At 41.0% G+C, this 22,216-nt stretch overlaps 2 protein-coding genes across 2 annotated transcripts; both read left to right on the top strand.

The window, feature by feature from the left end:
• The first annotated feature begins 1,825 nt into the window (after positions 1-1,825).
• Positions 1,826-6,169, top strand: gapdh (glyceraldehyde-3-phosphate dehydrogenase). Its single transcript, XM_014012585.1, has 12 exons — positions 1,826-1,886; positions 2,211-2,256; positions 3,434-3,533; positions 3,624-3,730; positions 3,826-3,916; positions 4,008-4,123; positions 4,205-4,286; positions 4,368-4,519; positions 4,593-4,671; positions 5,468-5,551; positions 5,638-5,735; positions 5,810-6,169. Exons 2-12 carry the CDS (start codon positions 2,234-2,236, stop codon positions 5,877-5,879), a joined length of 1,002 nt encoding a protein of 333 aa, XP_013868039.1. The 5' UTR covers positions 1,826-1,886; positions 2,211-2,233; the 3' UTR covers positions 5,880-6,169.
• Positions 6,170-8,275: 2,106 nt separating this feature from the next.
• iffo1b (intermediate filament family orphan 1b) lies at positions 8,276-18,559 on the top strand (the record flags this gene model as incomplete). Its single annotated transcript, XM_014012584.1, is given in 8 exon segments — positions 8,276-8,898; positions 13,307-13,367; positions 14,056-14,151; positions 16,061-16,201; positions 16,291-16,475; positions 16,561-16,687; positions 17,173-17,262; positions 18,444-18,559. Coding segments are annotated over 8 exon segments (1,439 nt in total), but the record flags the coding sequence as incomplete, so codon positions are not given.
• Positions 18,560-22,216: the final 3,657 nt, after the last annotated feature.

Below are 22,216 nucleotides of genomic sequence, written 5' to 3'. Positions count from 1 at the left end.
CCACAGCTGCTTGTTGACGTGAGCAGGTGTTCGAAAATCACCAAAGACAAAACAATGTATTTTGGTATGTGAATGTAAATTGACAATGAGATTTAGAAAATTGTACTTGGGGCATCACCTGTAATCTTGCCTAGGGGCACCAAATTAGGTAGGACCGGCYCTGATGTTAGGCAAATTAAATGTGTTTATGCAAGTTTGAAAGCATAAAAGACATTTCTGCAAAAGGCACATTCTTTATTTCAGCAACTTTTAATAAAATGATCTTAAAAATTAGCTGCCACTGCTTTCTTTAAATCTCTGTTTTTCCAACCAAGCTAAGTTTAGCATTTAAAAAGGTGAGAATTGTGCAAATGAAGACTTCTAGCTAATCTAGAGTAATAAATGTGTGTTAGGATGTACTTACAGGCAGACCAACAAACAGACACATTATTATTTCATGGTGATATTTTATGACATAAAAGCTGTCTCGAAGTTTGAATAAAAACGTATTTTGATTATGGATATCATCTGACCTTTTGTGCCACAACACAAGATGGCGCTGCGACTGCACAACTGTTTGCTCTGTTGTTGCAACTTGGACTTTGTTCTGCTCTGCTCTCATGTTGTGAAAATGAACTCACGCACAGCACAAAAGTCCAGATTTGACCATTTTTACTCAACTTCCAGTTTTGCCTTCTTATTTCAAAAATGTACAGGCGTGCTGATTCTCGAGTTCAAACCTTTTAATGTTTAGGTGTAATACAGAAAGGACATGTGATCTGTGTGAGGCAGCACTTGGCATGAGAGTCTAATCTTAGCCTGACCTTTAATTCCCCTCTGTGACCTTAAGCTGCAAAGCAGCGCCTGAGCCCGGCATGCCTGAACCCAGGCCTGTGGTAGTTCAGCTATGCCAGGACCACTGGACAGCTGCCACAAAACCCACCAGAGCTGCACGTTTTCAGAGCAGCCTGAAGTTCTTGAATGGTCCTGGGTCAGTTTTAAGGTAGAAAGACAGACAATCCACTGTGGCTCATTCAGGTTTGACTTTTGACTGTATCATCTGAAGTCCCTTCTCTTGTGTTGCCAGGATAGAGTCAAAAATAGCCCTGGAAACAGCAGCTGACACGGCTGAACCTTGTCGCGTTTTGTGTGCAGGGAAGACAAGTGAAGGTATTTAATCTCAGAGCTGAAGGGTGACCCCCCCCCCTTACACACACACACACACACACACACACACACACTATCCCGCACACCTCCACAGCTGCAAAACCCTTTCAACTATTTCAAAATAAACCTCACAAAGCCACAGTTCAGCCGAACAAATGGACTCAGACACGCTCCCCTGCACATATCTAAGTCAAACTGAGCGAGCGGGCTTCAACTTTTGACTCCTGCAGAGGGAATGGAGCGGCAGAGAAAAGAATAGCAGCAACGGACTCATTTAAGCGAAGGGTCATGGTCTTTGGACATTAAATGTCACCGGCTGTAAGACAGAGATTTGATCCCCCCTCCATGTGTCTGCATTCAGTGAGAAGGTCAACTGGGGACCCCCTTCTCTGTTTCCACTCCACTCTATGAGGCCTTCAAGGATCTAAATCCAGACCTCTTAAAGTCAGACCCACCGAGACTCCACGAGTTAAACTTTTTAAAAAATAACCACAAACTTCAGGCTTTAAACCGAGCAGAAGATGAGAAGAGAGAGAAGCTGGATTTTAAAAGTGGGAGGCCTCAGGAGGTAGTCTGCAGGACGACCTTGACATTCAGAAAAAAGGGGGCGTGGTGATGATTGGTTGGCATTGAAGGGGGCGTGGCTTCGTGGTCTAGTCAATCATAAAAAGTCAGGGTTAAACTTTGCTCTCCCCACTCACACCCAGAGTCCCAGGACAGACTGAGTCTTCTCACAAACGGTAAAAAGAAAAAAAATTAAACACAACTTTAATCAGAGAGCTCCTGGATACCTAATTAGACTTTTAAAGAAAGTTGTTAACATTAATTTAAACCAAACTTATCTAATTATTTTTACTTTGAACTTTGAATTGGAGTTTAGCACCCTTTTGAGGCTCTGCATTGTAATTTAATTGGGTTTTTATAGTTTTGCAGGCAGTGTGATGTTCTTATAAGATTTGTGTTTAAATTTTATTTAGATCAGATTACTGGTCTAATCCAGTGAGGGAATATTAATAAGTGAGGTTCAACAAAAAATGAACTAAACTCTTTGTTTCTTCTTCCAGAGGACTAGACCAATCCAGGCAAAATGGTGAAAGTCGGTATCAATGGGTAAGAAAATATTTTCACACTCTCCATGTATGAAATTTAAGCCACACTTTTGTTACGGTGTCACATCAGGTCACACAATGAGACCTTTTCTTTACCAGTGTTTCTGTTTTCATCATCCCTGATTGTTTGAACTAGTCGTTATCTGAATATGTGCAACATGTGTACAGGCACATTAGATTGTGCAAGGTATGACTGAAAGATAAAGTTCTTGTAAGAGATTTAAGTTAGGTCTTAAAAACTTAAAAACTGTTCAACAATAATCCAACTAAAAAATAAAAATTCTGGTTTTATCTGTTGGGAAGATAAATATTTTGGGGATTTTGATGTAAATCTATTGCTTTTTTTAATCCATAAGTTGACCAAACTCTTGGTTCTGGTTGGTCCCAGCTCCATTTACTTCTGTAAAGTCCTCTCGTCTCAGTGTATTTGATTTGCTCTGAAACTCAGGATGAGCTGCAGACCACTCATGGTTGATTTGCTGTGATGCTGCACAGCAGCTGAAGCCACACGTTTTCTATTAGAGGACATGCACAGGTGCACGAGCTCCAGACCCTGGACTGTTATCCAACCGCACATGTTCTTCTTGACCTTTGAACTTTGGCCTTTAGTTGATAACAGGAAAGGTTTGACTTTAGGGTCATTCAACGGGACTTTTTGTTTGTCTTCTGTTGGAAGGAAAGTTTAAAACGYGCAGAATACACAGTCTGTTTTTATTTACGTGCCACACTTCCTGCTCTCTGCAGTGATAGTGTTTCAGCACCAGACTTTTTGGAAATGTGATTAAAAATCAACTCGGCTCATTGATCACATGGTGCACTGTCGTCACAAACAAGGATTTCCACATTTGAGAGGCATTTAGACTTTCATCCTCAGAAAGGAGTCTAAAAGCCCAGTTGACACACCTCCCTCTGTCCCTCCTCCTGAACTCTGCTCTTTGTGTCTCATGGCTCCTGGGTGTTATGCATATTCCCACAAGAAGGGAGTAAAAAGTTTGACTCCTTTTTATAATATCTGGAGTCTTCTGAGGTTCAACTAAATGTCAAACTACTCATTTCAAACTTTTTATTTTATTTTAAGGATTTAAACTTTTTATTTCACTGAAAACGTTCAGTTCCAGTGTGTGGAAACAGGTCGCCATCTTGTGGCCCAACTAAGAAATTAAACTTTGTCTCTTCAGGTTTGGCCGCATTGGTCGTCTGGTGACCCGTGCTGCTGTCACCTCCAAGAAGGTGGAGATTGTGGCCATCAATGACCCGTTCATCGACCTGGAGTACATGGTAAAAATCCTATGTTATTTATATCTATGAAATAAAACTGTCGGGTTTAATTTTGTTTTGCTGAAGTGAAAGTTGAACTTTTCTCTTCAGGTCTACATGTTCAAGTATGACTCCACTCACGGCCGTTTCCACGGTGAGGTTAAGGCTGAGGGAGACAAACTTGTCATTGATGGACACAAAATCAGTGTCTTCCACGAGTGAGTTCGCCTTCTGTCTGTAAACTCTCATATAATGCGCACACAGTAAAAGAAAAACACTCAACACCTCTTCTTTTTATTTTTGGAATTTGAAGGAGGGACCCGACTAACATCAAATGGGGTGAGGCTGGTGCCGAGTACGTTGTGGAGTCCACTGGTGTGTTCACCACAATCGAGAAGGCCTCGGTACATCCCGTCAGGTTAACACTCATAAGGTGTTTTTGATTCGATGAAAAAGGATTAAAAACTTCTATTCTGGGTTCAACACATTTTGCAGGCTCACTTGAAGGGTGGCGCCAAGAGAGTCATCATCTCTGCCCCCAGCGCCGACGCCCCCATGTTCGTCATGGGCGTCAACCACGAGAAGTACGACAAATCCCTTCAGGTTGTCAGGTGAGTTCAAGTATTTAACATTTTTTTGATGAAAATATAACAATTTTTGGAGGAAAAAAAACCATTTAATTTCTTTAACAGCAACGCCTCCTGCACTACCAACTGCCTGGCTCCCCTGGCTAAAGTCATCCATGATAACTTTGGCATCGTTGAGGGCCTGATGGTGAGAACTGACCCTCCACCTGCCAAAAATCTTAACATGTCAAACAGGAAATCTAATTTTTGTTTTTCTGTTGTCCATCAGAGCACAGTTCACGCCATCACCGCCACCCAGAAGACCGTAGATGGCCCCTCTGGTAAGCTGTGGAGGGACGGCCGTGGTGCCAGCCAGAACATCATCCCAGCCTCTACTGGTGCTGCGAAGGCTGTGGGCAAGGTCATCCCTGAGCTCAACGGGTCAGTACTCCCAGACATAAACCCTTTGCATTGACTGAGTGCATCTTACTGCAGTACTCTTTTTAATTTACAGCAAACTGACCGGCATGGCCTTCCGTGTCCCCACCCCCAACGTGTCTGTGGTTGATCTGACAGTTCGCCTGGAGAAACCAGTAAGTGGCCGTTTTTTGTACTTTAATTATTTATTTTTGAAAAAAACACGAGTTATACTGTATCTTCTCTCACCATCTCTAGGTACTGCAAAACCAGAGGTGTATAAAGTACTTACATTTTTTTAAATTAAAAAAGTAAAAATGCCTTAACAGAAAATGAATGGTAAAACTGAATTCAACACTTCTTTTTTTTTAAAAGAGTGTAGAAACTACTCCTTCCATGATGAGTTCCAGTCATATTTAAATGTAACTGTGTAAAACCTTAAAGTAAAGCAGTAAAAGTACCTTTTTTTTGTTGTTTTTTTAATGTAACAAGATAAAAGTAAAAACGGCCTAGTCTGAACTTTTATAACACAAGTCCTAAGTCTCTACGGACTTCAGKGCTTCACACTATACAAACATTCACACTGATGGTGGTAAGCTACGTTGTAGCCACAGCTGCCCTGGGGCACACTGACAGAGCCAGGGCTGCCATGCACCGGTGCTACTGATCCCTCTGACCACTTAAAGCCTTACAGCCTAAGTAAAAGTTACTAGAAAAAACCCTTGTTAAAATTAAAGATTATTTATTCATTTCAGGTCCTCGAGGAAAAGAAAAATACTTGAGTATTATAACAAAGTAAATATACCTCTGCAAAACTACATAGGAAAAAATGTAGCCATGCACCTATTTGAGCTACATAATACATATACAGATGAGAGTATTGTTCTTTTTTAATGTAAACTTTTAGGTAGTGTATTTAAAATTGAAGCTATTTAAACTTGGATTTTCATCTATAATTCCTTTCCCGTACAGGCCAAGTAYGATGACATTAAGAAGGTTGTGAAAGCTGCTGCTGATGGACCCATGAAGGGCATTCTGGGATACACTGAGCACCAGGTCTTTACTTGGTCATGGTTTTTCAGAGAATCTTCTTGGTGGAGTTTCTTGTTTATGTAACTTTATTTTTTGTTTCCCCCCTGCAGGTTGTCTCCACAGACTTCAACGGCGACTCCCACTCCTCAATCTTCGATGCCGGCGCTGGCATCGCTCTCAACGACCACTTCGTCAAGCTGGTTTCCTGGTGAGCCTTCGTTGCTTATACAGCGTTTACTTATTTTCTATTGATTACCACTAACTATCTTACTCTCTTACAAGGTATGACAACGAGTACGGCTACAGCAACCGTGTTTGCGACCTGATGGCCCACATGGCTTCCAAGGAGTAAACCAAGCAGCTGACTGTTTGACACTGTTGATCCGCATTCTCAGAGTGATGAATGTACATACTTAATGTATCGTCTATGATTCTACCTGGTTCCATCAGATAGTCGACCCCTTCATCATCTGCCTGAGGAAACATCCCATCTAAAAAAATGATTTAATTGTCTGACCAATTTTTTTTTTATTTGGTAAACTCCCTGTTCTGTTGTGTTGGAGTGAAGGTGTGAAAGTCGTCCTGTCTGTAGTACTGAAGTGCTGCAGTCAGAGGTGGAATAAAGTCCTTTTTTGTGAGAAACRAGTCATTTCCTTTTGTCACCACATGAGTGTAACGCTGATGACAAATGAGCTATAAAACTGTGAAGATGAATTTGTTCTCAACACACCTCCTGTTGGTATAACAGAAGTTAAAATGCCTGAACGCTTTAGTTTGGAACTGTGGAGAATGTAAATTCAACTGATTGTTTTTAAAATTTATATTCATTCACAAAGCCATTCCAAATCATGTTCAGTATTTACTCCAGTAAAAGTTGCAAAGCTTTAAAGGGAAAATATGTGGTTCTGTGGAAATATTCTGAATGATATAATCTTGTATTAGCTTTTTGAACTACCTCAGTTTGGAAAAATCTTTTAATTTTTGACTAGATCTATAAGACAACAGCTAGACCAGTTAGTTGCAGTTTCATTTATTAATATGTATTTTGGTAGCACTTCTGGTGCCACATGGGGCCCTTCCAACTGGAAAATTGTTTCTCTGCCAGATCAGTGGTGCCCAAAGTCGGTCCTCAAGGGCTGGGGTCCTGCATGTTTTAGGTGCTGCCCTAGTTCAACAYAGCTGAACCTAAGTAGGGCTTCAGTAGGCCCCTTCTGCAGAAGCCTGCTATTTAGGCCCTCCTTAAGCGCAGCTGTGTTGAACTAGGGCAGCACCTAAAACATGCAGGATATCGACCCTTGAGGACCGACTTTGGACACCACTGTGCTAGAATACCCATGTAATGTGACGGTGGAGATTTAAAGATTTTGAACATGTTTTTATGAATTGCATCAATGGTCTGTTTTAGATTAGTGCATGCATTAAAAAAATCGAAGTTATTAACAATTGCCAACAAGCGAAGCAGTTCATCATTTCAGGTTGTAGCTTCAAGTGGAATAAATATGTCCATCACTAATGCATTTTAACATATTTATTATTAGATTAGACTTATTTTAATATGGTGGAAACCGACTTTGGTATTGGCCACAGACTGTTACCGTAATACTTGGAAAATATGACTAAACATTCAGTAAGTATGAGAAACTATCTAAAATATGACTTAGCATTCTAAAATTATGAAATGCTACATTATTATTTTAGATGCTACGTCAAATACGAGATGCTAAATCATATTTATGAGCCACTAAGTCATAAATCAAGGAAGCTTATCCTAAATATGGGAATTTGGGAGTCATGATTGTAAAATGCTACGCAATAGCTAGTTTATCATAATTATGACTTYTTATATAAAGTAGGATATAATAACTTTCCATAATTATACACGCACTAATTATTAAGCAAATGTTTGAATCGCAGCAGAATGACAACAAACAGCCACAGTTTAAAATCTTTGTGCGCCTCTACTTGGTTATTTACAGTAGGAGGCTCCTCCAATCCCGCAGCACTTGTTCCTGCCTGCGGTCACATCTTTAGCCTGGACTTCACAGACGCGGAGGAAACGCTGGATTTCTTTCTTATTCATTCAACCTCTGCGCATTTCTCCCCTCATTTCGCCACGTTTATTTATCTCAACGTTTAAATATTGTTTCGTGTTCCTCTCCTGGCCCGCTTCGGCTCGTTTACTTAGTTGTTAGCTTGTTTTTGTGCACCGTCAGAGAAGGAGGGAGCTGCGGTGATCCATCAGTCGACGTTAAGACTTCTGAGCTTTAAGGACAAGGTTTTTAGATTTAAACGGTTATATAATCAGATCAAACCCTGGCGTCTCACGCTCACCTCTTCCCTGTAGGTTTACAGTAAAAGTGTTTGATTTAAATACTATAATTTTGCTATAGAAAGACCAACTGCCTGTCCGTGTTCATGCCAGATCTGCAGCGCTTTAGTTTTAAATACCATAGCATGAATCCTTTGTTGGGGGSCAACACGCACCTCCAACACCAGCACCCACAGCAGAGCCAAGGACACCCGGACTCCCCTTCAGGACTCCTGCCCGAAGCCGTGTTCGGTGGACCGGACCCGTCTGTGCTACTGCTGGGTGAGCCTGACCAGACCGCAGCTTTCCTCCACCACACCCACAGCAGCGGCCCCTACCAGCACCGCGCAGCAGTGCCGCACCCCCCTGCAGCCATGGCCCTCAGGAACGACCTGGGATCCAACATCAGCGTCCTGAAGACCCTCAACCTGAGGTTCAGGTGCTTCCTGGCCAAGGTGCACGAGCTGGAGCGCAGGAACAAGATCCTGGAGAAGCAGCTGCAGCAGGCTCTGGATGCCAACAAGGCCTGTGCAGGTGGATGCTGCGAGACCAGGTCGAACACCCAGGAGGCAGGAGTGCAGACTGGGTTTGTCGGGACCATACCGCTCAGGCCGGGTTCCCTTCCCTTCCACAACACCAACAACTCAGCCAGGAGGCCCACGACTCTCTTCACGCCACCTCTCACTGCATCCTTCGCACCAGCATCTTCTGAGAACTCCAGTTCGACCCAAACCAAGGCCACCTGTAACCCGGTCATCACCATCAGCCAACCCTCCCCCTGCATGGACTCTCCGGGGTCTGGTTCGATTAGAACCACCCAAAACAGCAGCACGGGCCCATTTAACTCCACCAACCCTCCTCCACGGTTTCTCCCGGGGACGATCTGGTCGTACAACCACACCCGCAAGTTTGGATCCGGTGCCGAACGCCTGACCAGCCCCGGGGTGTCCTGGATGCACCCAGATGGAGTTGGGGTCCAGATTGACACCATCACCCCTGAGATCAGAGCTCTGTACAATGTGCTGGCTAAAGTCAAGAGGGAGAGAGATGAGTATAAACGCAGGTACATGGATTGAAACTTTTATTTTTTGTTTATTTTGTCTGTGGAGCTCTGTGTTCTGCAGAGGTGTTCTTCACAGGAGCTGCAGATCAGCTGTTTCCAGCAGGAGCAGAGTCAGCAAAAAAAATAAATAAAAAACCCCTCAGTTATGCAGCTTGGCCTGCAGTAGTTCATGTCTGATCCCAAAGACAGGTGCTGGTAACACAAATACACAGAGAGGAAAAAGACGTGACGTGAGGAGATAAATATAAAATAGAATGACGTTCAGWGCTTCAAAAGGACCACATAAAAACCAGGTGGTGGCACGAACACACAGCTCAGAATGCACAACAGAGCTAGACACTTAAGCTGCTTTCTTTGTATGATTATTTTATTCCTGACATGCAGATTAAGACAGCAACAGATCTGAGTTTTGGGTCATTGTTGGATTAAATTGGAGCGTTTCTGTGTTTTCACTCCACTCAGATCAGTCCGCCCAGCCGTTATCGTTCTTTACAGCTGCAGCAGTTTTTATTTTTGAGGATGATGTAATTTTCTAAAACGTCCTGAGAAAAGTGTTCAAGGTGCAAGCTATAAAACCAAACAGACAAAGGTGATCCGGYGCAGTTTAAAAGAGTTCACTCCTGTAGTCTTCCAGATGCATTTTAGTAAAGAAAATTCTTAAACATGGGCATGCACTGTGAAGAARCCACACACTGAAAATCATGTAAAAGCTTGAGTCACGCCGTTGACCTACATCAGGCTGGTCTGTGTTTGTAAATAAATATGGTGAGATCAGACCAGAGAAAAATGTCGAGATGATGTTTGGGTGGAAATAAATACATGAAAAAGAATGAGAGCTATAAGTCTAAAAATCAATATAAAACTACAGCTTGGCTTTTAAGCATGCAACTTTTGCAAAACCTCCAAAACCAATAAGTTGTCGTTTTAACCTAACCTATTTTTGCCAACAGASCAGACCTACTGGTACATCACAATCAAACCTCATGTTCCCAACGCGGCTCTTCCATGGACATCGACTAGGTCTATATAAATCACGATATAAACGTTTCATATTTGTCGATATTGGTAATTATTGATTAGTTTTTTTTATCTATTTGAAATAAGGAACAGGAGGAAAAAAAAAAGCTGATTAATACTGCCAAACTGGTGACGTGACCTTTGCTCTCTTATCTACAATGTCCTTTTGAGCTGTTTCACTCATTTTCTCCTTTCACTCCACGTCGTTCATTTTTATTTTGAAGCAGTTCTGAAGCAAAACATGAAACTTCTGCTGCACATGTTACTCAACAGGTTGTTGCTAGCTTACCAAAGAGTCAYTGAGTTAGTTGATACCACCAACCTTGCTTTGCTGGGCCGTGAGAGGTTGGGAGGCTAAAACCTGTCCTCTGCCTATATCCCCCAGAATGCCGTGTGATCAGACATATTCTATCTGTATTATATCTATCATGATAATGTTATTGTTTTATTGCCCARCCCTAACATTGACAATGTTGATCTACTTTCAGTCAATTCAGCCGTTTCTGTAGCTAAACAAACTCTCTGGTAGCTGGCAGCAGTTCACAAAGTTTGCTTGCAGTTTTTTTCCAGTTAGGAACACAGATATGAGAAAACTTGACTGTATGACATTGCAGACAGAGTTGTGTGTAAAGGATGAATAAACTTAGTACTTAAAAGAAGGAAGTTTGTGTTTGGCAGATTATTTCTTTGTTGTAATAATGCTTCTTGGCAATAAATCTTATATGGTTAGAAAGCCTGTTARTTTACCTTTKTAAATGGTGCCAGATTTGTAAGGAACATGCATTTGTGGGACGAGCAGTAGGGCTGAGTATGTGGGTTGTGCACATGAAAATTTTGCCAAATCTTCTCTGCCAGTTTGTTTTGCTGTTGTTCTTGACACTTGTTTTGAGCTTCTGGTACYTTCAGGTGCTGCCAATTTGGTGTCCAATATACGATTTATTTCCAAGAAGCATTGTTACAACAAAGAAATAATCTACCAAATAATTTCTTATTTTTTGTGCTAAGGTTATATAARCTTCCATTCAGTTGGCTACACCTTTTAAGCTCCTGTTCTGTGGTATGAGCGTGGAAGCCATCCAACAATCACTTGTTATCTTTTCTGCRCGACCTTCAGTTGGCCTCGTGTTCCCTCATCACTGCATTCCTTCATGTTAGGTCCGAATGAGCAGTTCTGCAGCTTCTGACCACATTACAGGGGCTTCTTTGTGGATGAGGCAGAGGAACGACTGCAGCAGCTCAAGAATGTCAGACTGAATTACCCGTGTCCATCTGAAATACGGGGGGATTGTTAATCTCAGAACGCCACCTGAATGTGGTGTCAGTGTTTCTTCATGCTGGGATCTTTCTCTTGTTGTTGTTTACGCTCAGGCAGTGGAACCAGTGTTGTTTGTTGCTGCAGTTTGGAGTTTTTACCGCCCGCCGCCATTAAAGGCAAGGGATGATGTAATCACCTGTGTGTACTTCTATATATCCRTCTGTCAGGATAAATTTTAATGAAATTCTCCAAAAAAAAAAAAAAATCATCAAAGTCAGCCCGATTCATAAYAGCTGCTACAGCTGACCCACCTTAGCAAAGTGAAAAATGGCTTAACCTCAGTCAACTYAACARATATTCAGCTAAAATTTGTTGCGGTAGTAGCTAAGACTCATCTCCATCATATACTCCAAAACTTTTGCATTATTGCTTCAATCCTGTCTGCCTGTTAGCAAAATATCTCGTGAACCAMTGGATGKATTTTAATGAAGCTCATCAAAAGTAGTCASGATGTACATCTACAACTGRTTAACTTTTCGAGCTGCCACGGCTCAGTTAGCAATCACAAAGATGGCTCTAACATAGTTTTATAATAAACTGAATTTTGTTGAGTTTGTTGCTGAAACTTTTGTCCGTTACGTACTCTGAGCACTAACGATCACATKAGATCTGTTTGAAACTTTGTGGGGGGCGAAATGAATTCATTCCTTTTTAGATCAACTTTTCTGTCTTCCGTTTTTCCACCTGTACCCTCTTTCCGTTGGTGTCCCCCTCCTCTAGRTTTCCCACCGCACTCTCCATCTCAGCTTCTTTTTTTTTGAGTAAACCACACAACCTCCCCTCCCTCCACTCCACTTCCTCCTCTTTGCTCACATTTCCTCCATTGCGCAGCGTCTCCCCTCTCTCCTCTCTCCACTGTATCTGCAATGCAGCATTGCACTGCAAGCTGCAACTGCTGRAGGGGGKKGGGKKGGGGGGACTCAGCCTGCAGAAAGAAGCACTTCTCGACTTTGTGCCYTTCACCGATCAAAAGAAAGCCCCCCCGGCCCCGGTTTCATGACTCAGATTGTTTCAGATTTACTGTTCCCTGAGGAGTTCAGTGTTCCGCAGCATTCTGCATCACAAACAGCGTTTTAGCAGATTGCAGCTGGTGGATTTCCTCACCACCACCACCACAACATGTTCAGCATGAAGCCACACAGTCTGATATCTAGTCTGGGCTCAGGCTTTTAAATCTGTTCAAGTTCAGAATCTATTTATTTATTTATTTATTTATTTAGAAGGGATGAGGAGTCGAGCAGCTGCATCACAGGAGTCTGCAAATGATCAGGAAGTCGCTCACTGGTGGTTTCACACGTTTCCCATTTAACTCTGGCAAACTGAGTTGATTTACTTAAGATTTTRAGTTACTAATTGAATGTTTTCATTTATGAAGTAAGTTTTTCAGGATGACTTTTCTGTAAACTGGGTGTAGTTCAGTTTTATGTTGCTGGAAATGGAAATAGATGTAGTTGTTAAAGCTGCAGAGAAAATACAAAGAATAATATAAATAAAATAATAAATAAAATATTAAAATTTAAAATGGTTCTTGTTGTGACTTAACTGTTTCACTTTATTAGTGAAGACAAATCATGGATTTTTGTATCATGTCACAAAGTTTAAAATAGATTTATGTGAAGTTTAGTAAATAAAGATTTCACTCCTGCTGCAAACAAGGTTTAATTTAAAGGTGATTAGGTGACCATCTTGAACAGCTGAGTTGAACAGCTTAACAACAATTTAATAGTGAGAAATTATTTCTATATACTGTATATWTTTTTTTACTTTGTGGCTATGGATCAGTACCAAGACAGATGACCTGTGACTGGAAAGTTGCAGGTTTGATTCCCCGCCTTGCTCGTAGTTGCCCGCTGCTCCACTTGGGTGTATGTCGTATGATGGGTTAAATGCAGAGCACAAATGTCATCATTGCATGGGAGCACAATGATGACCTTTTTATATAGCACTTTTCTGATCAGTTATAAGCAGACATCCAAATTATTATTTTCCAATCAGAGACTTTAAAATTATTTTAAAGTTTGTTTTTGCTTTTAATAAAAAAAAACAAAACTTTTCACTGATCTGTTTTTCTTTTAGATGGGAGGAGGAATACACTATGAGGATGGATCTGCAGCAGAAGATTTCAGACTTACAAGAGGTAAATGTGAAATATTGCATGACTTTTTTATTTATTGACATTTTAGGAGGTAAAAGCCAAATTACAAAATATGAAGTATATGATTTGGTGTGAAGTTCTGTTATAATAAAGAAACAATACAGATTATAATTGAGCTGTTTAGTTCTGAGCATCACATTTTGCAGGTTCTGATRAAATCTTTATGTTCCCTGTAGCTCTTCTCTGCTTGGACAAAAAGTACAGATTTAAAAGACCTGTAGCAGTTTTTATCTTCTCATCTTCACTGATCTTCCACTAATTAAATAATTTGTCTCATTTGTTAATAAAAGGTGAAATTTTCCCATAAATGAATTAAAGATCTGTTAAATGCAGCTTGCATGCTTATCACTGAGCATCAAACTGCCAACCCTGYGCTCCCTACAGCCGTGTGTCTTGTTTCATGGTTTCCTGTATGTGCACATGTCTGCTGGTTTTTCTTAAGAGGTTCACATGCCGCTCTGCCAGGAATCTTCACCTGACCTCATTGAGGTGGCAGCACCACATTGTCTGGAGAAACCAGACAACAAAAACCACCACCAGAGCATAAAAAGACCCCGAGACGGTGCAGCAGGAAGTTAGAGTAAATCAGCAGGAAGAYGAGAACGGTCTTGACTAGAAGGACATCCGTGTGGGTTTGAGGGCTTCACAGGTGTTCTTGTCGTCTGTGCAGGACCTGCAGGAGAGCGAAGGCTGTCAGGACGAGCTGGCGCTCAGGGTGCAGCAGCTGAAGGCAGAGCTGGTCCTCTTCAAAGGCCTCATGAGCAATGTGAGCAGACGCCGCTCAAACACTCGTGCACTGATCACACACGCACCTGATTTTAGACTCACTGTGATTAATGGGTGTATGTGCAACTACAACTTATAAAGCTTTGGAATCAACCTGATTCAAGATGGCCACCTATGCCAGTTCATCTTAGARAACACAAAAATGTCTATAACTCAGTCAGTTTTACAGATGTTGACCGTTATGACCCACTGGCTCAAAGGGAAGAAGCTTTAAGAGAGGAAATGCTGAGGTGGGGTTAACTTTAAAGGTTTATTAAAACTAAAGGCTAGTTGTAGAGGGAGGCCACCAGGCAGCCGGCATCAGAGGGAGGAGAGAGCAAACCTCTCCCTCTCAGAGGAAGGATGTGGTCTGATCACACCTGCAGATGGCTGGCCTGATTGCAGGTGAGGTTTCTGCCTGTAAAGAGTGAGTAGCCGAGACTGATCCCCATCACATATTCTGAATGCTAACTGCAAAATCATTATTTTAAAATCATCATTACCTACGTTCAGTTGACTTTTTCTGTCAGCAAAATATACTGTGAACCACTGAATGAACTATGTTGAAACCTTCAGGGACTTATCATTGGATGTACACCCACAACTAATTATCTTATGGATTCAACACATGGTTCAAAATTGCTGTCAAAACAAACTCACTCGTAAACATTTGAGTCATTTACAGCACATACTCCATGAGTGAGATCTTTGTCAAAATATTTAACTTTAACCGTTGGAAAGTAATCATTGGATGCAGGCCATGAGCCTCATGTATCAATGGTGCGTACGCACAAAATCCTTGCGTACCCCATTTTCCACACAAAACTCTGGATGTATCAAAACTGAAATGAACGTGGAAATGTGTGCAGCCCCACGCCAACTCCAGGGCTGGCGTACGCAGGTTTCTGTGGTTCTGGTTCCATTGGGGATACTTAAGAGATGATTCTGAGAAACTGTTCATGATATGAAAATGATTGTTCACACCAGATGCACATAATTAAAAATTATTGCATCCACATGGACGTGCAAAGTTGTGCCAAAAATACATTTAACAGGAATGGATTCAGCCTTACTGGAGGATATAATAAAAGGTGTAGCATTTATTTATAAACAGAATTTTGTGATCTACGATGACGCAGGGATCAAACAAACATGTCCTTCACACATGCWGGAAGTAATTTGCATCTGTTTAACATATGTAAATGAAGGAGTGCCAGGGGAGGTGTCTCACCTGCGCTCAGTTCCACGTTAATTGTGATGTACAAAAGCAATGTGTAGGATTCAGGCGTACAAAAGCAATGTGTAGGATTCAGGCGTACGCACGGTTTGTTACAGCTGGATATTTTGTGCGTACGCTGTTTTCTGGATTTGACCGTACGCCACGTTTTAGTWAGAAATCCATGCAAGTCTTTGTACATGAGGCCCCTGGTGTGGTTAATYGGGAGAACTGGGAGCATTTCTGGTGGGCCGGTCTGATGTTAGTTATGGCATGGGGTTCATTTATGTTACAGTGGCCTGCCATAGAACCTGAGCTGCCTCTGCCTCTAGCTGGCAGCCCTCTCTTCTTTTCTTTTTTTCTTTGTTGTTTTGCGCCCTGATGTACCACRTTAGCTCATGCGGAGAAGGTTAGAGAGGAATCCTCTGGAAACAGGGGCAGCTAAATGTGCAAAAATTGGCAACGTGTTCGATAGAACGAGCTCTCGGTTTGAGGAAGATGAAACGGGTGAGGTTGAACTTTGTCCGCAAACCACCTTTCAATTATCAAATYAATGAATTGTGTGGTGGTGTGTAGATCTACAGCTGATTAACATTTGAAGTCAATTCAGTTTATTTTAGTTATGATTCTTTAAAAAAAAGAAAGACCAAAACTCTTATTGTTTCTCCTCTAAACTACTTTTTGTCTTCTGCAGAATTTGTCYGAGCTGGACAGTAAAATCCAGGAAAAAGCCATGAAAGTGGACATGGACATCTGCCGCAGGATCGACATCACCGCTCGCCTGTGTGATGTCGCCCAGCAGAGGAACTGTGAGGATGTGATCCAGATGTACCAGGTACCGGATGGAAAAATAAAGTTCTCCATCACGGTAAATGTCGATTGTGTTTGTCAGATTTTTCTGAACTTTGAAAAATCTCTGCGCAGGTTCCGAACAACCAGTCGTCTCTGAGTCTCCGGCGTAAACAAACCCCTCTGTCCGTCAACGGGAGCGAGTGCGACGAACCCGTCAGCACCTCTGAAAGTGACGTGGGTGTGGTTAAAGAGGAGGAGCGCTTCGGCTCGTCGGCCAATCAGATCAACGAGGAGATGCAGAGGATGCTGACCCAGCTGTGAGGGCTCTGTCTGTCAGACGTCCTGCGTCYAGTGATTCTTTCATTCATGTGCGCTTATATGTGTGTTTTGTTGTTTTTACAGGCGGGAATGTGAGTTTGAGGACGACTGCGACAGTCTGGCCTGGGAGGAGACTGAAGAGACACTGCTTCTTTGGGAGGACTTCCCAGGTTGCACTCTGCCCCCAGATCCCACCCACCCACCAGGAGAGGTAAGCTGTGAGCGAAAGTTACTCAAGTTACTYATCATGAACTAACTCAGACTTGTGATTTGTAGAATAAAGATTATTTTCCCACAGTGTTTTTGACAAGTTGTCTGTTAGTAAAATGATGTTAAAACTCTTACACTATTTTAAGTGAATGTTAAAGGTTGTTTTGGGGTGTTATTTAGTAGTTTCTCTCTGCAGTGAGAATGTTTCAGGACTGTAAAGTGAYTCCAGTAACCTGAACTGGTGTACATTTTGTTTTGTTTCCTATAAATGCAGGCAGGTATTTGWTTTCAGTCACTGGCTACTTTACGTTTCTCAGGGAACGGTTGGTTAGTCTCTGAAATCTGAGCTGGAATCAAACAAGCTGTGGTTGGATAGAGGAGTTTCTGGTGTCTGACTGTCTGATGAAGAGACATTTTATAAAAGTTTGAAAAACTCCCCACACTTTGTGTGTTATTTTGTTTTTGTTTTTGTTTTTTTGTTTTTAGGAGGACTGTCTGGAAAAGGTGATTAACGACACTGAATGTTTGTTCAAATCCCGGGAGAAGGAATATCAGGAGACAATTGACCAGATTGAGGTCAGACCCTCAGTTTTTTTTAGTTTTGTTGTTAATTAAAGGCATCCCCGATTTGTTGTAACATTAGACTTTTTTTGATAAACATTTATTTTAACTGTAAAATAAAGACTGTAAAAATACTGTAGGATGTTTAGTTTTGTAAATTTTTAAAAATAAATTTCAACACGGACAGAGTCATTTTATTCACACACAAAGCATTCTGGGTAAATGATGACGTGGATAGGTCCTCGGTGTGAGCGAGCTATATCCACCCTGAAGGTTAATCTTGGACAATATCTGATGATCGACTCTTTTAAATGAAACCAGGGAACATTGAGAGGAGAAGGTAGAAATGACTCAGCCTGTAACTGAAAATATGGATGGAGGACAACAGAGCTGCTTCATGGAAGAAGAACCTCAGCTTAGCCTGTTAGCCTTTGCGCTAGTGCTGACGCTATATTGCCTTATATGTATTAGCTCAGCGCTAGAGTGACAAACAAGCTAAACTGAGGTCCTCCATCTATATTTTCAGTTACAGGCTGAGTCATTTCTACCTTCTCCTCTCTGTCAACGCTCTCTGGTTTCGTTTAAGAGCCAATCATCAGATATTGTCCAAGATTAACCTTCAGGGTGGATATAGCTCGCTAGCAGCCTCACACCAAGGACCTATCCACGTCATCATTTACCCAGAATGCTTTGTGTGTAAATAAAATGGCCCCGTCTGTGTAATATATTTTTAAATTTTTAATTTAAAAATTATAAAAACTAAACAGCCTACAGTATTTTTACAGTCTTTATTTTACAGTTAAAATATATGTTTATCAAATACAGTATGTTACAACTAATAATCATGGATCCCTTCAAAAATAATTAATAATCAGATTTTTTTACATGTCATGCTTTTCTTACAAAAACTTAGAGTTTGCAATGATCTGAAGCATGAAAGTTGAGTATATGATCATCACAGTGACTTTGTATTAAATTAAAATAGTGTTTTATTACTCACTTGTTTTAAACTAAGCCCCATATTTAATTAATTTGATAACCAAGTTTCTTTTTTCCCCACCAATGTGCAAAAACTTTCCTGKGGTGACATAAATATTTCTATTGAACAATCTTTAATAGAACCAAAGCATCACTAAACTGCAGTTATTATCTGCRTGTGATTTTGTGGAGTAAAATATCTGGAACACGTTTCACAGCTGGAGCTGGCCACAGCCAAGAGTGACATGAACCGACACCTGCACGAGTACATGGAGATGTGCTCCATGAAGAGAGGCCTGGATGTTCAAATGGAGACCTGCAGGAGGCTCATCACACAGAGTGGAGACAGGTACAYACGCACACACACACACACAGACATGTTCTTCTATCCACATGTCAACTAGTTACATATTCGCCTTACTCCAATATTGTTGTATGTGGAGAACTATCATGTTAAAATGTTTTTTTAGAAATAAAATTTACAGTGTTTCATTTGTGCTGAGCCCTGTTTTTCAACACAGACTATCGCAAGAAGTTCCGATATGCGATATTTCTGTCATAAGACTATAAACCGAAACATCACGTGATGTTTCCGTTCCCTCGCAGTAACCCTGCTGCACCCGGCTCATCAGACGAGAGCGACCAGAGAGAAACCGACAGGTCTTCAGCTTCTCCGCCTTCTTCCTCCAGCTCCGGGAGATCTTGACMCTTCTTCATCCAGCCGCTAAAAAGAGGCTGCGCTCACGTGACGTCTGCTGCGTCCAGCTAACAGTACAATGCAATATACACACCCATAATCACAGCAGCTCCACGTTTACATATTTATTCACAGAGTCGCATCGTTTCGTCTTGTGGTGTTTGTGCAAATCAGTCGAGGAGAAGTTAAAAAAAAGTTTAGGGAGGAGGCGAGGAGATGAAAATTCAGGAAAGTTAATAAACTGATTGTCAACAGCAAGTATAGAATAATTAATTTACAAAACATCAAACGTTTTAGTCAGAATAACACAAACATCTCTGTAATCTGTTGTAAGGTCACTAAAACCACAGAAAATAACGCTCACAACAAAATCATTTCACCTCATAGCTTGTAACCATAAGTCCAACTTATAACCATATATGTTTTATTTATTCATATTCCACCAAAAGATAAACACACAAAAAAAACAACCTGCCTCCTGCCAGCTTTTTGTGCACTGATACCGAAACCTGTAAACGACAGCTTCGCCCCAATCTAATTCATAAACTTTGAATCACTTGGTTTCCTCACCYGTTAAAGATAAAAATCTCTCGTTTTGCTGCGCAGGTGCAGGGCATTGACCTGCAGTGTTGTAAGTTGCACGTTAAAAGAACCGTAGAAGAGAGAGAAAATAAAAACAAGTTCTGCTCACAGAGAAATCCAGCTTTGAATCTTCATTCAGATCCATTTCCTTTAAATACACACCAGATTTAMAAAACAGTACAATTGTAGCATCAACATTTTTATTTACGTTCTAAAACATACAGGAGTGCAATTAAGGCTGAAGGTAAGACAGCCTTTATTTTTAGAGGGAAGCTTGTGAAAAGATTAAAAAAGTGTTTTATTCTAGTTTTTTAAATCTATGAAAGGGATAGTTTGGATCTTTGTAAAGTAGGGTTCTGTGGAAGATTGTGAACAATTAATATTCATAGATCAGCAGCCTGTGTTCGGACTGATGAGTTTAAGGCTAGTCGGAGTTGATTACAATCAGTTTAAAGTAATTCATTTCAATGTTTTTATAAACTTTTATACTTCTGTCAGTTTTGCTTTACATATTTTTTGATGAGATTTCTGCTGGAAGTTTCCCAGGCTCTGCCAGAAGTGCTACAGCTAGCTGCTGCCCCCACAGTTTGTGCTTGCAACTAACCGCAGATGTAAATATGTTTATTCTATGTAAATGACCTTGTAACGTGAGGTAGACAGAAGTGTACATGTTTATAAAGTAACGTCTGCATTATTATTCCACTCCATGTAGTCGACTGCTGTTCAGTTTGAACCTAATTTATGAAAACTTCAYGGAATCGTCAGCTTCTAACTGTAGCTTCAAGTTCTCCAGCGTTTCACCTTTGTGGACCGCTCTGCCCTGACTTCCTGTCCAGTGCAGAACGCAGTTCAAGGTTTTGGTTTGGACTTTTAAAGCTCTGCACGGTGAAACACCTTTATACATTTCTGAACTTTTCTCTCAACACCAGGACTCTGAGATTAAATGGTTAATAAAACTAAAGGTTCAGAACCTTTGCAGTCTTTGCTCTGGGACTCAGCCCTTCCWGTGATTTAAGAAACAGCTGAAAACTCAACTAAACAGATTGTTTTTTAGTAGCATTTTATATCATTTGCTTTCGTCTGACTTTATTTTAGCTTTTTTAATTTACCTTAACTTGGTTCATCATGTCTTTTATGCGATTCTGATTTGCGGCACCTTGTGATTTTTTTTTTAATCCAGAAAGGCTCCAAATAAAAACAAATTACATAATTTGAGATTGGTAAATTGTAAACGTGCTGTACTTAGATAGCACCTTTCTATCCATCCAGGATAATCAGTCATTTCCCGTCCACACAGCACTCTACTACAACTCTGCTGAAGGCTAATCCAGATAAATCATTCTAGGGTGTTTTCATACCTGACACATTTGATCTGCTTTAAACGGACCAGAGTTCTTTTCCACCATTTCCCTCAGATCTTTTATGCAGATGTGAATAAACTCGTGAACCCTGGTACGGACCAAAACCCTCTTTGTCTGCTTCCAAATTAACTCTGGTGGGATTTACTTCTGGTATGAATACAGATCGGCCTCGACCCAAACCAACTACAGGAAACATGCGCCTTTAGGACTTGGCTAGTCAAACCATCAACTTTCTGATTGGAGGATGACTGCTGTAACCACTCAGCCACCTGGCTAGAATTGTTTTAAAATGGCAGCAATCCACTTTAGYATTGTCCCCACTCAGACTAGCCTTTAGCTTGTCAATCTTATTGGAAAACAACTCTTTTTTTTTTCTTTTTTTCCAAACTGAGTCCGATTAAGAAACTATCTACAGCAAGTAAGATCCTAGTTGTTCAAAGCCTTTTCCACAGAAGCTCACTTTAAAAGGTCTGAACTGATTGTTTTGATCTCTTGGAAACATGGTCCAGCAGAAAATGTAGCTTCAGAAGCCAAATACTGAAGATCAACCCGGGCCCATATTTATAAAACTTCTCAGAGTGGATTTTTAGACTTAGGTGCTGAAAATTTCTTAGATTTGCTCCTACTCTCAGACTTAAGTGTAAGTGCCAGTTATCAAAATTCTTAAGTCTAAGAATCACTCTTACTCTCAAGAAAAGTTCAGACTGCTCCAGAGGACAGTTAAGTGGTTAAGAGTTGCCACTAGGGGTCTGAGGTGGACTGAAGACAGAGGAGAACACAGTCTTCCTCCCCATCTGAGTGTTATTCTCAGTTATAAGATGTGGAAAACAGTTTTAATCAAACATACAAAAGAAATAAAAGTAAAATTATTGCTCCTCTCGGACCAAGCTGTTAATGACGGAGCGGGGTTGTGTGTGTGCATGTGTGTGTGAAGCTGGTGTTGTCTGACAGTGGCGAAGAGGAGCAGGGAGCTGCTCAACATTACCTCAGGCTCTGAGACAAAAAACTTTAAAGCTGCTGAATTTTTGATTAAAAAACTGTTCTCGTGATGCAAATGAGAACATTTTATGTAATTTACAGACGATCAGTACAAGGTGACAACATTAGTGTGTTGAAAGTGAACTTGTCTTAGCATTTTCACAGTTTTATCTTGACATTTCTCCAACAATATTCTTGAACATAAAATCCAAGGCAGTGATTGGTCCATGTCAGGGTTTTTTCTAACGACGTCATCCAGGATCAGCTTTGTGGCACAGCCAGGTGTCGCAAATCAGCTCTAAGACTGACACTTAAGAATTACTCCTACACTTCACTTAAAGTAAGACTGAGAGGCTTCATAACTGACTTTTAC

Source organism: Austrofundulus limnaeus, unplaced genomic scaffold (assembly GCF_001266775.1).
Source record: "Austrofundulus limnaeus strain Quisiro unplaced genomic scaffold, Austrofundulus_limnaeus-1.0 Scaffold93, whole genome shotgun sequence".
Classification (NCBI taxonomy): Eukaryota; Metazoa; Chordata; class Actinopteri; order Cyprinodontiformes; family Rivulidae; genus Austrofundulus; species Austrofundulus limnaeus.
Note: the sequence above shows the minus strand (reverse complement) of the source record. Positions and strands in the feature narration are given on the sequence as shown.